Here is a 16,831-nt window from a genome sequence, read left to right as displayed (position 1 = left end):
AGTTTGATTAGCAGACTTCAGTCCACCAGCCACTCTGCGATAAGAAGATAAGAATTTGCAGAGGAGAAATTACACACAGATAAGAACATATGTGAACAACTCTGGAGGTCAGCACCTGCACCTATTTTGTTCTTTTTCTGCTTCTGATATCTGTTATCATTCCCTCCTCCTTCAGTTTTGGGTTTCCTCCCCCTTCTGCCTAAGTGCAGGTTGCTTTTGTGTGACAGAAACACGTCAGGCCGCTCTGTGTGTGTGTGTGTGTGTGTGTGTGTGTGTGTGTGTGTGTGTGTGTGTGTGTGTGTGTGTGTGTGTGTGTGTGTGTGTGTGTGTGTGTGTGTGTGTGTGTGTGTTTAGATTCTTATCATTTGGGTGGTAATATTTAAGATATAGATCTATATGCATAGTTGGTGATTGTATGAAAGTTGAAAGGAAAAGAGGTCTGTTTGTGCGCCTAGTGTGAGTGGGTGCACATGTTATGTTCTTTAAAAGGGGAAATTTGGCTAAAAGCACAATCGTGCTATTCGGGCAGGGGCTTTTCGGGTCGCAGTCTCCCTAGGGTCCCTGTGCTCTGGGACAGCTCCTGGATCTCTAAGACTTGGAGCTCCTTCCATCTCCTACACATCTTTGGGGGGCGGATCTGTAGAAGAAGAAGAAGAAGAAGAAAATATCATTTCTATAGCGCCTCTCAAGATAAAAATCACGAGGCGCTTCACAAAAACAAAAACAAAATGTAACAATGTAAAAAAGCATTTAGAAAATGTTTAAAAATATATTTTAAATGAGCAAAAATAGGCAATTGGGATTTAAAAGAAAAATGTTAAGAAAGAGAGAGAGTGATACCAAACTTTACAATTTTACAATTATAGACACACTATGACTCTGCACCTGTTTCTGGATGAAAGACTCCATCACTGAACTCACACAGAGTCAAAACTGGCCTGTACACTTATATCTTTCCCCTTCATTACTGGCTCCCCAAAGGGCAGTGTGTTGAGCTCCTCCCTCTACTCTCTGTACACCAAATTACCCATCAAACCATCATCAAATATGAAGAAGATACAACCATCATTGGACTCATCTCTGAAGAAAATGAGTACAATACCGAGATGAGATCCAGAAACAATCAACGTGGCACTCTGCAAACAACGCATCACTAAACATCTCAAAAACAAATGAAATTACTCTGAAATTCAAACACAAAACAGAAACACCCCTAAAATTACATCAAAGTGGAGCTAGTGCAGTCCTTCAAATTCCTGGGCATCAATCTCTCAGAGGACCTCACCTGATCATTCACACCACCCAAAGGCTGTACTTCCCCTGGATGGATCTGGTTAGTGAGCTGCATCTTTCTGGCCTGTGAGCTACATATTGTGGACCCCTAGATGTAATTGTTTTCACTACATTCTAGGGATGCTCTATATTGCCTTTTTTACTAATATCTGATTTACCAATATTGTCGACTCTTAATTTCCTATAAAAATCAATACAAGCTCAATATATGCTCTAATAAAAAAAGAAAAACTAAAACATTTTAGGTTTTTAACATCTCTAATCATTTATCATGCATGCTTATATTTTAAACATTTTCTGTGCAAAATGGCAACTACTTCAATTTAATTAACAGGAAAAGTGCCATATTGATTTTGTCTCCCAACAGTAGCTGAATCTCTTTCTCCCCAAGTGTGACGCTAAGATGGTGTATTAGTTGGTAAAGGATTTTTTTCTTAATCTGTAAATTGCAACTATGATGATAAAACATTTCTAAAGATCTTCAGATGAGAAAAGCAAGCCTTGGGTGAATATTCTTGTTGTTGTTTTAGTGGTTTTAGTGGTAAAAGTTGGGTCATTAAAAGACTGAAAACCAATACATATTCTCCAATATTAAATTTTAATGGCAATATCAGAGACATTAATGTTAGACCAATATCTGACATCTCGTCATGCCATTAGGATGCAGTGTAGTATCGTATGTGCTTCTCGTCATTAGACGATAATGGGCTACAGCCAGAGCTGCTGTCCTTAAGTTCTATTAAGCTAGGAGCGGTGCACTGTTTGAGAGTGACCCTTACTGCACACTGGAAGCAAAAGCACCGCAGAATGGCAGTGGAGAGGTTTACTCGCGAAAATCGCTGCACATCAGCGCACACCGGGATAGGATCAGCCGCGAAGCAGCTGCTCCGCTGTGCTCCTCGTTCGACTTGCGAGATCACACGATCTCTAGAGACTTCACAGGCTACAGTTTGTTTATGCCATCCGCCATTAAACCAAAAAGAAGGAAATCACGTTGTTATCACTGTTTGATGTCATATATGATGTTGTTCCTCTCCACTGCCAGGAATAAAGCCATGAAAAACATGCCACTGCACTTCTGGAATGATACTGGGAGTAAATAAGCCGATCACACGTAGGCTTCATTTATGTGAAATTGCATCGCTGCAATACTTTTATTTTAAAAATTACCAGGGATTTTACACTGAAACTGTGTGTGATTTCCTGTCTAGCCCAATGGTAACTGCGGAAATTGGCGCATCCCAGAAGCGGCTCGCGGAAAAATTTGAACACGATCTTATCTTTAGCTCCTCGGCATGCCGCTCCTGGGCCGCGTCTGAAAATTGCCGCTGGTTTGTGACACTCCATATACTATAATGGATTCTATTTCAAGTGGTGCCGTGTCGCTGGCGTTCCACGGTGCTTTTGCTGCCAGTGTGCAGTAGGCTTGAGAGTACACCATGGCATGTAAATGCAAATTTTTAAACTAGTTAAAATTAAATGTGCATATGATAAAATACACAGAAATTTAAACCCAACACCCAACAGCACAATGACAAATGAAGAAAAAAATGTACCTATCTTATATTTCTTCTTGATGTCCTCTGATGGTTCTGCATATTTTGAGCTCTGGCTCAGCAGTTCTACCTGATCTGAAAAATAAAGAACATGCAGAATATATTAGTAACCAAGGTGCATCAACTACATTTATGTACCAAGTCACACTGCAGTGAGTCTATGGGTTTCAGCAAGAAGGAAAGAAAAGCTGTAGAAGACAGTAGTGAGAGCAGCCATGTTGTCTGGTTAAGAAATGGCATCAATGAAGAAAAGACGGGAGGTAGAACTGGAGGTTGCAGAGCTCAAAATGTTGAGGTCATCTTTGGGAGTGATGAGGATGGAAAAGATCAGGAATGAGTGTCACATATGTAAAATCCGTCTGCAGTGAACCTTGTGCTGTCTCACCATCTGAATCTTCAGCTGGTTCAACCTTCTTCCTTGGCCCTTTTCCTCTGTGGGTCCCTTCAAAGAGAAGAAAAACAGTTGTAAAATCAAGTGTGATCTTATGATCATTAGGTACTTTAGCCAAGCAAAAGTTTATCTCTTTTTCCTGCTGTCTGTCTGTGATCATCTGATGGTTCTGCTCTTGTGGGCCTCTGAGTCAGAATGTCAGGTTCTACAAGACAAAACATTCATGAACACCAATCCTGTCTGACAGATACCAACTAAAATACTCAAATGTTATCAAATAAATAAGAAAAAAAGTTTTTTACCTCACTAAATCCTACAATAATTTTTTAATGCCATGAAACTAAAATATTAAACTAATAGTCAATAGATAACTGAAAATCAACGAGAACGGTTACAGTTGGTCGCTAAGTAAAAAATGTTTTCAATTCTACAAATTGTTTAGTTCCATTTTTCTGTTCTTATCATACACAGCGTAGCAAAGTTTCAGTTTTTAGCTTATTTTGCTGACAGTTTCAGCTACTTCCCGAAGATGACAGGAAGTACCCAAAACTGTCAGCAACATAAGGTAAAACATAAACTTTGCTACTCTGTATGAGATAAGATCAGAAAAATGGAACTAGAAAAGAAACACAGAAAGAACATAACAAGGAGTTTTAAAGAAAAATACAAATATTTTTTTTCTCTGTGGCACTATTTCTGCCACATATACACAATTTGAATTAGTATCTCAAACTATTGACTATTCATTTGAAATGTGACTGAACACATGGTCATCATGTTATCTTGTACTGTCTGAATCATCAGCCTGCTCAGATGCATCCTCAGGTTGGACTTCGGAATCACTTTGACTGACTCGTGGTGCGTGTGTAGGTTCTTTTCCAGACAAAGCAACTGTTAAAATAAAAACAGAAGGTTCTAATTTTATGCTTTAATTTAGTTGAATTTCAAATAAGTCATCTAAAATATGCTCACTTTCTAAGCTCAGATCAATCTCATCCAGAGATTTTCCCTTGTACATTTCTGTTCCCAGCTCCATTGCCATCAGGAGCTTGCTGACTTTGGCCAGCTGAAGTGTGTTTTCTGTTAGCCTGTAGTATTCACGATGTACACGAATATCGTGCCCCATGAACTTGGTCAGCTGATCCAGTTCATTGTCTCTCAGGTTCATTATCTGAGTGGCCACATGCTTCCTCAGCTGAGTGGATGTGAGGGTCTCCGGTCTTCTTGCCCCACTTTTAGATGAAAACTTCCTTAAAGAGTCTGAACCTCAAATATGACAGTCTGATTTTCGTCTCGCAAAGACTTATTTATTGCTCTCCAAAATTTCATTTTCCTTACTCCTCTGGGCAATGAGAAAATCTATAGACTGTGTCATCTCACTTGTAAGTAGCACTGGCACTTTTTGACCCCTTTTACCTCGGACCACCAGCCTCGTTAACTTGTGACTCAGATCCTGTTCCAATTTTGAGAGGCACCTCATCACATCCTCATTTGGTTCTTCAGACAGTCTGTCTCTGTAGGTCAGCAGAGGTATTTTTGATGCCTCGCCCTGCTGCCGTCTGTTAAACAGAATGATCTGTGTGAGAAGACTTTCACTGAGTGTCTTGTAAGCCATGGGATTTGGTCCTTCCAATAGTTTCTGCTTTGATCCTCCTCTGAAGCCTTCAGCACTTTATGAAGCTTCAGATCTTCTGTCAGTGGGATCATTTCTTTCTTGTTCCATTTTTCCTCTTCCAGGTTTGTTCTTGCACAGCGGGATACAAAGATGTTCCACTCTGAAGCCAAGAGTGATGAGAAGTTCTTCAATCTGGTTGCAGCTGATTCATCTTCAGCCTGTATGTGCCGTCCAATCAGAACCTCACATGCTGCCTTCAGAGAATGCCCCAACTTAACTGCAAGTGATGGTGTTGCATATCTGGACTGGTGATTGGTAAAACCAGATGCTTTCTTTGCTGCTGCCACAGCTAATGCAAATCAAGTCTGTTGATTTTGCAGTCCTTAAGATTTAGCTGCCAAAACAAATTTCCCAACCACTCTTTCCTTCTGGCTGACATGGCCATCTCTGGATTTATCTCCTCCTTACTTCTCAAGTAGTCTTTCTCCCAGTTCACAGATGAGTGGGTCATTTTTTACCTGAGCTGACACTTCATCAACCATCATCCTGCTGAGGATGTTGGAACATCTTCATGAGCAGTGTCCTCTGGATGGCAGAGGAGCCACTGCAGCAGACTGAACTCTGCGCTTCTTTTGGGAATTGTCCGAATGTCCTGTAACTTTTTGACACTGCTTTGCCTGTCTCCACAGGTCGACTTTAGAACAGAATCCAAAACAAAGGTTGCATGGTAATTAAATTTCTGCATCTACTTGTTCTGTTGGCCTTCTGTAGGTCAGTATCTCACCCTTTCCTTCCTGCAGCACTTTAACATTGTGGTAGTAATTCCCCTTCCTGCGCAGCAGCTCAAATATTTGCCGCTGTTTCTTTGAATTTTTTGGCAGACAAAAAATGTTGCTTGGGCAACTTCTTTTTCATCGCCACGTTTACGGATTAAATGTCGTGCCATTTTGCTAAGTGGTTTTTGACAGTAAACACAATACTGCCTTTTGTCATACTTTCTTTTGTCTCCTTTAGTGCAAGTTTTAACGGTAACACATGACCTACCCTCATCATCTTCATATTCCTCCGGATTTTCTTCCTCAGTATCTGCATTGTAATCCTTGTCCAGAGCTTCATTACTTTTACCACTGTCCATCAGTGTCTTCTGTTCATGAACATAGCTTTGGCTGAGAGAGGTTTTGCCAGGGTTTTTTAAAGCATCATGTGTCTTCATGAGCTTAGACTGTGAAGAGGTTAGCTCATCCTCTGAGGAAGGAGGAGCTAATGGGATATAATCACTGTCCAAATCATAGCTGGAGTCTGAGAGAAAGTCCTCTGAAGCAGAAAGCTCCTGAAAGAAATAGTGCAAAGACAAGTTTAGGACAGGAATTTCTAAACCACAATTCTTAACTTTACCTTTAATTACACTTCAGAAAAATCTTTCCAGCTGCTGACTTCGGTTAATTCTTGCACTTCTTACCTTGCTGCTGTATTTTCAAAAACTTTTCTCTATAATACGTTTAGCTCTAATATAGGGCTGGACAATAATTCAATAGTTCAATATATCTGTGGATAGACATGTGGTGCGATAGATAAAAAAACTGGTCGATAAAAATTTGATAAAAAAGTATCAGGTAGCAGCATACTAGACTCACTACTTACTCCTAACCAATCAAAACCACAGACTCGGCACGCTACGTGAACAGGCCCTCCCCTCTCAAGCCAATAGAGAGCGAGAGGCAGCAAGATGTCTAGGACTGCCATCATTAGTCGACTCGTCACGACAACGCCGACAAATAAAATAAACCTTATTTTATAAACAATTTTTTAAAATCTCGCCTGCTGTGGCACGTTCGGCTTTTGCTTCCTGCCTCTCTGCTCAGCCACCGCTTTGGCTCCGAGGCGCATGCGCATTGGTGGCCATCCAGCTCAGCCTTCATCATCGGAGAAAGTGTCGAGTCGCAACATATCTGAAAAGTTTGGGAGCATTATACTAACTCAAAAGAAAGCCAAGTAGTGCAAACTCTGCAAAGCGAAACTCTCCTTTCACAGGAGCACATCAGCAATGCATGAGCATCTAAAGAGGAAGAACAGAGTCCCCTCTGTAAGTTTACCTCTTGTTAGCTGCTAACATCAACAGAGGTTATGTTTATGCTTATGTATTTAGCAGACGCTTTTGTCCAAAGCGACTTACAGGTGATAATCGGCATGTTGCCCTTGAGGCTAACAATAACAATAACAACAACAACTTGACATCAATCATGGAGAGGAGGGAACAAGGAGTGGACAGTAGAGAGGGGGGACGGGTGCAGGGAGGGTGCTAGTTTAGAAGATGCTCTCTGAAGAGCAGGGTCTTCAGGAGTTTCTTGAAAATTGAAAAGGAAGCCCCTGTTCTGGTAGTGCTTGGTAGGTCATTCCATATTTGTGGAACGATGCATGAGAAGAGTCTGGATTGTCCTGAGCATGGTGTAGGCACTGATAGCCGATGATCCTGTGATGACCGGAGCGGCGGGGCCGAGACGTAAGCCTTTGCAAGAGGATTCAGGTAGATGGGAGCTGAACATCTCGGACTTTGAATGCTAGTGTTAGCAGTTTGAATTTGATGCATGCTGCTAGTGTTAGCCAGTGGAGCTCAATGAACAGAGGGGTGACGTGTGCTCTTTTTGGCTGGTTGAAGACCAGACGCGCCGCTGTGTTCTGGACCATTTGAAGAGGTCTGACAGTACAGCCTGGAAGACCATTTAGAAGGGCATTGCAGTAATCGTGGTAGAAGATGACAGTAGGTTGCACCAGGAGCTGGGTGACATGTTGTATTAGGTATGGTCTGATCTTTCGTATGTTATACAGCGCAAAGCGGCATGAATGAGCAACAGAGGCAACATGATCTTTAAAGGTCAGGTGTTCATCAATCACAACACCCAGATTTCGAACTGCCTTTGAAGGAGCCAGAGATAGGAAGTCATTCTGGATTGAGATATTGTGCTGGAGGGATGGTTTTGCTGGGATGACAAGTAGATCAGTTTTAGAGAAGTTGAGTTGGAGATGGTGGGATTTCATCCATTTTGTTTTGTCAGAGAGACAGTTTGATATTCGTGCAGAGACAGTGTGGTCATCCGGTGGAAAGGACAGATAGAGCTGGGTGTCGTCTGCATAGCAGTGGTAGGAGAAGCCATGTGATCGAATGATCTCACCCAGTGAGGTGGTGTATATGGCAAAGAGAAGAGGTCCTAGTATGGAGCCCTGGGGGACTCCTGTGGCAAGATGGTGCACGGTAGAGGATTGTCCAAGCCAAGATACTCTGAATGATCGTCTTGTGAGGTACGATTGAAACCAGGCGTGTGCTTTCTCTGTGATGCCCATGATAGAGAGTGTGGACAAAAGGAAGCCATGGCTGACAGTGTCAAATGCAGCCGATAAGTCGAGCAGGGTAAGCACTGAAGATTTGGCAATCGCTCTAGCTTCTTTCATGGATTCCCTCACTGCTAACAGAGCAGTTTCAGTGTAGTGGCCCTTTTTGAACCCAGATTGCTAAAGGTCAAGCAGACAGTTTTGTAAGAGATATTCTGCGATCTGCTTGAAAGCCACCCTTTCAATGATTTTGGACAGAAAAGGGAGGAGAGAGATAGGTCAGTAGTTCTCCACATGATTTGGAGGAAGAGATGGGTTTTTTTAGCAGCGGTTTAACCTGAGCATGCTTGAGAGAGGTGGGAAATGTACCGGATGTCAGTGAAGCATTGATCACATGTGTGACTGCTGCGGCTACTGTAGGAGCAATAGCTTGGAGCAGCTTAGTCGGAATGGGGTCAAGTGGGCATGTAGTAGGGCGGCTGCACGTGAGAAGCTTGGACACACAGTTCTCAGTGAGAGGGGAAAAAGAGGAAAATGAAGCAGCAGGGCTTGAGATGGTTGGGCTAGAAGGAGTTTGTGGTAGCGAATGTTCAAGAGTGGCCAGTTGAGTAAACTGATTGCTTATAGCTGCCACTTTGTCAGTGAAGAATGGGTTAAAGGTGTCAGCTGATAAGACTGTTGGTAGGAGGTGGAGATGGAGGGTTGAGCAGAGTTTTGAATGTTGAAAATAGTTTATGAGTGTCAGTAGAATTGAGAATTTTGTCAGTGCGCTTTCTTTGCATCAGTGATGCTGGCAGAGAATGAGGACAGTAATTCATGAAATTTCAATTAATCACCAGGATCTTTTGTTTTGCGCCATTTCCGTTCTGCAGCACTAAGATTGGTGAGTAGAGACCGGAGGGTAGCCAAGGGTGCGACTGAGAGGATCTAGCTGGTCTAGTGGCTAACGGGCACAAGTTGTTAAGACAAGAGCAGAGTGTGGAGCAGAGTGACTCGGTGGCATCATTCACTTCATAAGCAGAGAATGTGTTGGAAGATGGAAGAGTGGAGGCAACAAGAGAGGATAAGTGGTTGGGTGCCATACTGCGGAGGAATGAGACCATTGGGGAGGAAGTAGTGGACCTCCCTTGTAGAGTCGTGTTGAAATGGATGAAGTAATGATGTCTAAACAAATTTAATCCAAAACCAAAGCAGTGAATATTTAGTTTGATTACCAGCTGCCTTCATGGTGACCACCATCCTAAAGATGTTTCTAAAACTATTGTTTTTGGGAAAAAAATAAATAAAATAAAGTCTGTTATTTGTATTTTCTTTTCAAGAAAAAGAAGGGAGAAAAAAATAAAATTCAATTAAAATTTGGAAGAAAAAAATCTGAGATTTTATTTTTAAGCCATATTTAAGCCCTATAGGATAAATTAAGAAATACTTACCATTATCTCTTCCTGTTCTTCTTCCTTCAGCTCATTATCTAAAAAAAATAAAAATATGTAAATGTGAAGAAACTTGCCCCCAGTGCATTCATTTCTAAGGCACTTACCCAACTTAACAGCACATTTTATCAAGCTTTTTCACAAAATCAGACACATGACATGGCATAATTAATATATAAATATAATTAAACAAAATAAATGTAAAGATAAAATCCAATCAGGAAGGCTAGAAAAGTCAATAGTAATCCCACATGATCTGTTTTCAATTGTACGCCGGTTGTGTTAACCGTTAGCTGAACAAAAACTGGCACTTGGTCTGGCGTAATTGCTCACTCTGCGTTGACTTTGGACAGTGAGGAGACCCATCCAATACGGCGACGACACTGTTACGTTCTCCAGTGGCCAATGGGGCATCTATGTATTCATGGCTATGATTGGGAGTATTTTCCTTGTTTTAGGTAATACTTCCAGGGTTTTTCCCGGCTCAAATTGAGGGAGAGGTGGTACCATCCTAACCATGCGCCAGCACATGCATACTCTGTGCATTCAACTGCCTCACTTTGTTAAGGGCAAAATATGTTTTCGTTAAGTGTTCTAATCTAAGCTTCTGTTAATTGAATATTCCATTTGACAATGTTTCAAGTGAAACAAAACTGGTCTGCTGCTAAAACATATGAAATAAAACAACAAAATTATCAGGCTGAAACAACAGACTTATTATAAAAGGTTCAATAATATCAATTAGATTGTTATTTAGTTCCTTTTTCCCCATCAGATATTTATAGTTAAAAATATTTTTTAATATTCGACCTACATTTCAGTAACATTTAAGGTTTGTATTAATAACACTCGCCTTAGTCAAAATAACACATAAATATATCCAGTAAAATTTAATGCACTTCATTAACATGCATTTGCATTGAAAATGGTAAGAACATTTAATTTCTGTTGCTAACAATGTAATGGTGGCAGTAGGGTTGTCACAGTAACTGGTGTAGAGGAAACCCCCGGTAAAAAAGTGGACAATAATAATAACCATCTTGTTTTTAAAAAAATATATATATTATCTCGGTGGATTACCGTGGCTGCGGTGTAGGCGCGGTGACCCTTACCAGCCACGGTATCATCTGCTGAAGTTGCCGGCGGCACATGCGCACTTAGTTGTTTACAACCAAAACTTTCTTAAAGCTAAAGCTGAAATAACGGCCAAAGGAGCAGACGGCAGCGCTCAGGACATGTATTATCCCTCAAAGAAGACAAAGTGGGAAGTATGGGCCTTTTTTAGGTATTTGAAGAATGCCGAGGGACGGTTGATAGAAGACGGCTATCCTGTTTGCAGCATGTGCAGGAAAAAGTGTCTGTGAAAGGCAGCAACGCTTCAAATCTCATGACACATCTGCATGACCATCACCCACAACTCTACAGTCAACGCGAGGCAAGTTAACGTTAGCGCTTTAGCTAAAATGCGTGATCTGAGGATTTGGGTTGAGGGAGAATGCAACGAGCCACTATATACGTAAAGCAGCCGCAGCGCCGCTACCTGCATATAAAACGTGTCGCGGACACCCCCATATTGAAATGACGCTATGCATTATGGGGCTCCCAGAGCAGATAAGAGTTGGTCTCTCGCCGAGAATAATTATGAATTTAACAATGATTACAGCCTGATGACATTTTCCCACATCTGCAAAGCTCACTGGAAGGACACAAACCGAGGACAATATTTTCCTGATATAGGGTTTATTACTCAAGCAATGGTAAAAAAAAAAGTATCTGATTAGATGGCTACTTGAGTACTGAGTATCATCTGATCTAATATATTTTAAATGATGACATCAAACAGGCAAAAACAAGACGTTATGGGCAAATATTGGCATTTTAAAGACTAAAGGGGAAAAATGTAAACAAATAAACAACATAATTACAAAATAACAAATTTTACACAAACTGAGGACAATATTTTCCTGATATACAGGGTTTACTTAGTTGTCTGAAAATGTAACACGCATAAAAAACTACCGTGATAATGCCGAAAACTGTGATAATTTTGGTCACAATAACCGTGAGGTTACACCTTCACAAGTGACAACTTTAGGTGGCACAGCTATTATTTACGGGTTGGCAATAATCCAGTTGAAATTATGTTCAAAGATATAGGCGTCTGTGAATTATATACTACAACAGCATGACGTACTATCGGCTTCTGTGTGTGCAGCACTTGTAGCAGTTATGTGACTCGTATCTGCATCGGTTCTGATTCGTAGCGCTGCAGGATGCAGAATAAACAGGATGGTGGGGACTTTTAATCCGCTTGTAGAGTTTAGTCTTAGTTTTACGATCATCATATATTTTTCTGTGTGCCCCTTGATTGTGAGACTGCTACCCATTAGCTTTAGCATTAGCCAATCTGCATGTAGCTTCACTTTTGATCCCAAACTTTGGACCGGTTCTGCCTTTGTGCCTTTGCTGGTTCCTTTATTTTCCTTCACTGCATCGAGATGACCACACTGTGCGCCAGTAAAAAGCATTTTTCTTACACGTAACTTACTTTTGTTCAATAAAGTTCTGGTGAAATTAGTAATTCAAATTTGTTGCACCAGTGCTACATTTAAAAATAGACAGAGACACACAGACAGTTTTTTTTTCGTCGCACTGTACAGCTCTGCTCTGATATGGAAGAGCCTGGGGGAAATTAAGGACGTCAATAGCACCAACCATAGATATAAAGTAGATAGATATCATCATACATATATGTGAAATCAGGCTGGGGCGGCACGTGGCCGCCACGCAAATTTGAATGCAGGAAAACCCCTAGCTTCTCTTCTACAGCTGTATATTCAGTGTGTATTAAAAGTAAAATACTGTATGAAATAAAACTTGGCTGAGTGGAACACAAAAATGAGCCATGAGTACCGCCAGTAACCGGCAATCAATCAAAATGAGCCATGAGTACCGCCGGTAACCGGCAATCAATCAAAATGTACCATTTTCAATAAAATAATTTTTGTTAACATTTATTCATGTGTTGTGGTTGAATTTGTGGGTCCTTAGTGTAAAAGTTTAAAATACATTAGGTATTTTGACAATAAAAGTTATTAACTTAATTCACTAACCTATCAGCAATACTTACAGCTTTTGTTTGTCAAATAAAAATCACAAAAAGATTATCTCACAATGATAAAGTACTCAATGTCCACCCACAGGCTGTTGGCTTACTCAGTTACTGTACATTGACCACTTACTGCACACAGGTACACAACACAGTTTAGTATTAGTAATTACAGTACACATTACAGGTTGATGCAGCAGTTTCTTTTCTTATTCTCTGTGTGACTTAAAGTAATTTAAACTAATTAAACTTTTAATCCACCTCAGTGCTTATTTGCTGGCAGAGTTCCAGGATGAATGCACTTCCGGTAATTATTGTAGTTCTGGACCAGTACTGGTATGTTCAGAGAAGCAAACTCATAGATTGGAAGCAAATATCTTGTTTACAGTTTGAATTGACTAGAAAGTCAATGGCAATAGTTTGGGCTACAAGTCCTTTTGTCAATATGTAGTGCTAAATCCTGGTTAGCAAGCTAAAACAGTGGGTTGAAGTTTGCAGCAAAGCTACGTACATTCAGAGCAATAAAAAGGATCCCTGCAGTGGTTTAAGGAGTAAACTAAAGCCTGATTTATGCTTCTCCGTCTGCGTCAGTGCGGAGCACACGCAACGCCATTATCCGTCCTTGCGTAGGGATTCGGCAGGCACGCAAGTACATACGGAGTCGAGCCCACTTTTTTAAACATCCGTCGAACGAGACGGATTACGCAAGCTTGTGATTGGTCAGGACGCCGCTGTTGTTTACAGCGCCCCCATTGCAAAGACAGCCGAGTTTAACAAGCGGCAGACACGGAGAAGCTTGAAGAATACCTCGCGAAAAAACTCTAAAAATATGAACGTTTCATCCTCCCGTGACTGGAGGAGTGAAAAGATGCGCAGCAAGCATTTTATTTGTGGACGGAAATGGCAGGAAACGTGGGTTTAGAGGTGGGGAGCGCATGAAGCGGTGGGAGAATGAGAGACAAATATGTCCGTTTTAAAAGTCTCTTATATACACAAAAAACTCAATATAAACAAACGATCTTGGACCGATACATGACAGGATACCACAGAACAGCGCTACGCCCTCTGTGGTCCTGCCGGGCAATTGCTTTGCAACACTCTCCAGGAGACGAAGTATGATAGCAAAACGCTTCCGTCAATCCGTGTGTGTCTGTCCCTTGCGGAGCTGACGGAGAAGCATAAACCAGGCTTAAGATAATTCAACTGTTCTGAAAACAAATAAAATATAAAAATGATCCCCTGAAGTTACTTTGTCAAGCTTACAAGATAACACTGGCTGCACAAGACCACACTAGTTGTCTATATTTATATGGGCTGCATGGTGGAACAGTGGTTAGCACTGTTGCCTCGCAGCACGAAGGTCGCAGGTTCAAAACTCGCCTTTCTGCGTGGAGTTGCGTGTTCTCCCCATGCATGCGTGGGTTTTCTCCGGGTACTCCGGTTTCCCCCACAGATCACAACATGCCCTATAGGTTATAAAAAAAAATTGTAAGTCGCTTTGGGTAAAAGCTAAGCACATAAACAACATATATTTTTTGACAAAATAAACAAAATACACACACACAAACACCTCACACAGTTATCTATGAATAAAAATAAATCTTACCTGGTTTAGTTGCAGACTTTTTTCTGGTTCCAAACATTAAAACTGTTTCCTTCTGCTTCTCAGATGCTCTGCAGCTGCGTGAATCCCCTCAGTGGTCGTGCACTGATGTTGCTTTCAGGAGCACTGGGAAAGTTGACAACTGCCTGCAGATCTTTAAGTTTTAATGGATTAAAATATTTATTTTGAAAAATTGCTAATGTAATGACTTTTAAAGGAAGTTGTTATGCACTTTTTAACAGTGTGAAATTTATATTTAAAACGACAGCGATCAGATTTTATGTTGTGTAACTAGTGTACTGGTAGTTACACATTTTCCTTGAATGCAGCAGAGGTTTCAGAGTTAGCCAGTCCACTGTTTAATGCCACCCATCCCCCACCCTGACTCCTTGTTGATTAGTGCCTCTGAACTCAAGAGAAACAGCCTGTACAGAACAGAGTTTGGATTGAAAAGGGCCACCTCTCCCTCACCCTGCCTCAATGTTCATGACTTGACCCTGTAGAAAAAAACATTCCCCTTCGTAATATGTTCTTTACATTTTCAACTGGAAATAGAGACAGAAAAAATTTAAATGATTGGTTTACTGTTTGTTTTTTTATCTGAAACCAATTTTTTTTTAATACCTTCTTTTACATGCTTTTATTTTTAAGCTCACATTAAACTTAGCAAATGGGAGAACAGGGTACAGGACTAAATTTGAGTTAAATATTTAATTACCTGTCGGTCAATTCTATGTCTAAGTTTTTATTTGATATAAGTTCTTTAACTTCAGACTTGGACTTTCATCATAATTAATTATTGTGGTGCTTGATGGTGGTGTAATTAGTAGGAATGTTGCCTTATAGCAAATAGGCCACCTGTTTCAATCCAGCTTGCGTGGCCTTTTTGTGTGGAGGTAGCATGTTTTCCCTATGTAAGCGCTGGTTTCTTTCCACAGACCAAAAACATGCACATCAATCAAGGTAACTGGTGAATCTAAATTGTCCCTAGTTATGAGTGATTAAGTGACTGGTTGTTTATCCCAGGGTGTGTCTCTGTGATGGACCGAGGCTTGTCCAGGGTTTCTCTCGCCCTGCCACACTAGTGAGAATGATGTAGTTAAGAAAATTGATTAAATATTGTGAAGACTATTAAAATATACACATGAAACACTACCTGTACATTTAAAGTAATAATATATGCAAACTCTTTGATGAAATTATTAATAGACTTCCTCCACATGTAGCAACACGGTAAAACACCATGTAGACTAAAATGAAAAAATTGAAGCCAAAGATAAATGTATTGATGTGGCGGCCACCAGCAATTTCATACTGACAAGACTGTAATGATAATTTGTAAGTGCTCACAACGTTTCATCCCGATTGGAGAAAGGGAAGTGGGTCAAAAAAAATCCCTACAAGCAAAAGCTAAAGGCCCGAAATGGAGCCTGAACTAGATTTGACCTCCTTTTTGGCTGCTGTTCGGCTTACGTTTGTCCGAGGTGCACAAAACTTTTTTGGGGGAATCCCGGTTCTGGCCCAAACCATACACGTCAAAGTCGTGCTGGTCGTAACCCTTTAAGGGTCCGTTTGGGTCGTGTGGGCAGTTTTCCCACCTTTTTTGCCATGTGGTCTCAAATGTTGCATTTTTTTCAACCGATTTTCACCAAACAAACACTGATTCTGCATGCAGGCACCACCCCAAGCAAGCCCTGGCAATTTTGTAGCCGTAGCTTGTCATTTGAGTGCTCTTTTGGCCTTGTGGGCACTTGACCGGCAGGTGACTGGGGTCATTCTCTTTTATTGCGATTACTCCTCAATGGTTGGCCCCATTTTCAGAAGGTATGTCCCCATGGGGCCGCACAATCAGAATTCAGTGTCAAATTCCCAGAAACCCCCCAGAAAAAAAGTCCTATGTCTGATTTCAGCCACAAAATAGGGTCTTGGACACATAGCTCCAAAAAAGACCTGATTATTCAGTTGGTCCAAAGTAGAAAAAAAAATTCTGCTTGTGGCAGTGGCCCCATCTTTTAGTATGTTGATCGGGAGCCTGGGAAAAGTCCACCTGGGGTAGTTGCATGCCAAAATCTGTTGTGGTTTCCAAGATATAGCCCCGCAAAACCCGCACTTTTCACTGTTAGGAGGTGGCATACCTTTGGTGCCATGCGTGCCATTGAGGAGGCGAGTGGATTTTCACGCTCACACTAACCCCCCATACCACAAAGTGAAAGAAAATTTGGTCCACGTCCTTTAGGAGGCTAACTTGGTCTGGGAGCAATGTTGGGCAGTGCAATCAACATATTATGAATTGGCACGTCTTTCTTTAAAACATACTGTATCTGAAAGTCATGTCCCTACGAATAAAGAAGCAATTTTAAGTAATTAAAAAGCATTGTTTTTTAAAAAGTGCATCTTCATTCTGGACTACGAGAGAAAGCAACTCAAAATGAAGGCAAGTTTTGACTGTTAAAAGGTATCCCAAACAGCGTCTTCATTTAGGGCTGCTTTAAAAAGACTAAAACTTA

At 41.0% G+C, this 16,831-nt stretch overlaps 1 protein-coding gene across 3 annotated transcripts; it reads right to left on the bottom strand.

Moving 5' to 3' along the window:
- Positions 1-383: 383 nt before the first annotated feature.
- Positions 384-14,486, bottom strand: LOC107372615 (uncharacterized). Of its 3 annotated transcripts, XR_011520967.1 has the most exons (9): positions 14,328-14,486; positions 14,102-14,187; positions 9,613-9,650; positions 6,674-6,804; positions 5,900-6,185; positions 4,030-4,131; positions 3,235-3,445; positions 2,850-2,924; positions 612-637 (listed from the first exon to the last, which is right to left on the bottom strand). XR_011520967.1 is itself a non-coding variant. In XM_070552760.1 (8 exons), the coding sequence occupies exons 4-8, from the start codon at positions 6,746-6,748 to the stop codon at positions 615-617; spliced, it is 516 nt and encodes a 171-aa protein (XP_070408861.1). In that variant the 5' UTR covers positions 6,749-6,804; positions 9,613-9,650; positions 14,102-14,187; positions 14,328-14,486; the 3' UTR covers positions 384-614. The 3 variants fall into 3 exon arrangements, 2 of the variants coding, with proteins under 2 accessions (XP_070408861.1, XP_054600234.2); XM_070552760.1 differs by lacking the exon at positions 4,030-4,131 and having other exon boundaries at positions 384-637; positions 3,235-3,291; XM_054744259.2 differs by lacking the exons at positions 612-637; positions 2,850-2,924; positions 3,235-3,445; positions 4,030-4,131; positions 6,674-6,804 and having other exon boundaries at positions 5,400-6,185.
- Between the last annotated feature and the right edge of the window lie 2,345 nt (positions 14,487-16,831).

Source organism: Nothobranchius furzeri, chromosome 6 (genome assembly GCF_043380555.1).
Source record: "Nothobranchius furzeri strain GRZ-AD chromosome 6, NfurGRZ-RIMD1, whole genome shotgun sequence".
NCBI classification, from domain to species: Eukaryota; Metazoa; Chordata; class Actinopteri; order Cyprinodontiformes; family Nothobranchiidae; genus Nothobranchius; species Nothobranchius furzeri.
Note: the sequence above shows the minus strand (reverse complement) of the source record. Positions and strands in the feature narration are given on the sequence as shown.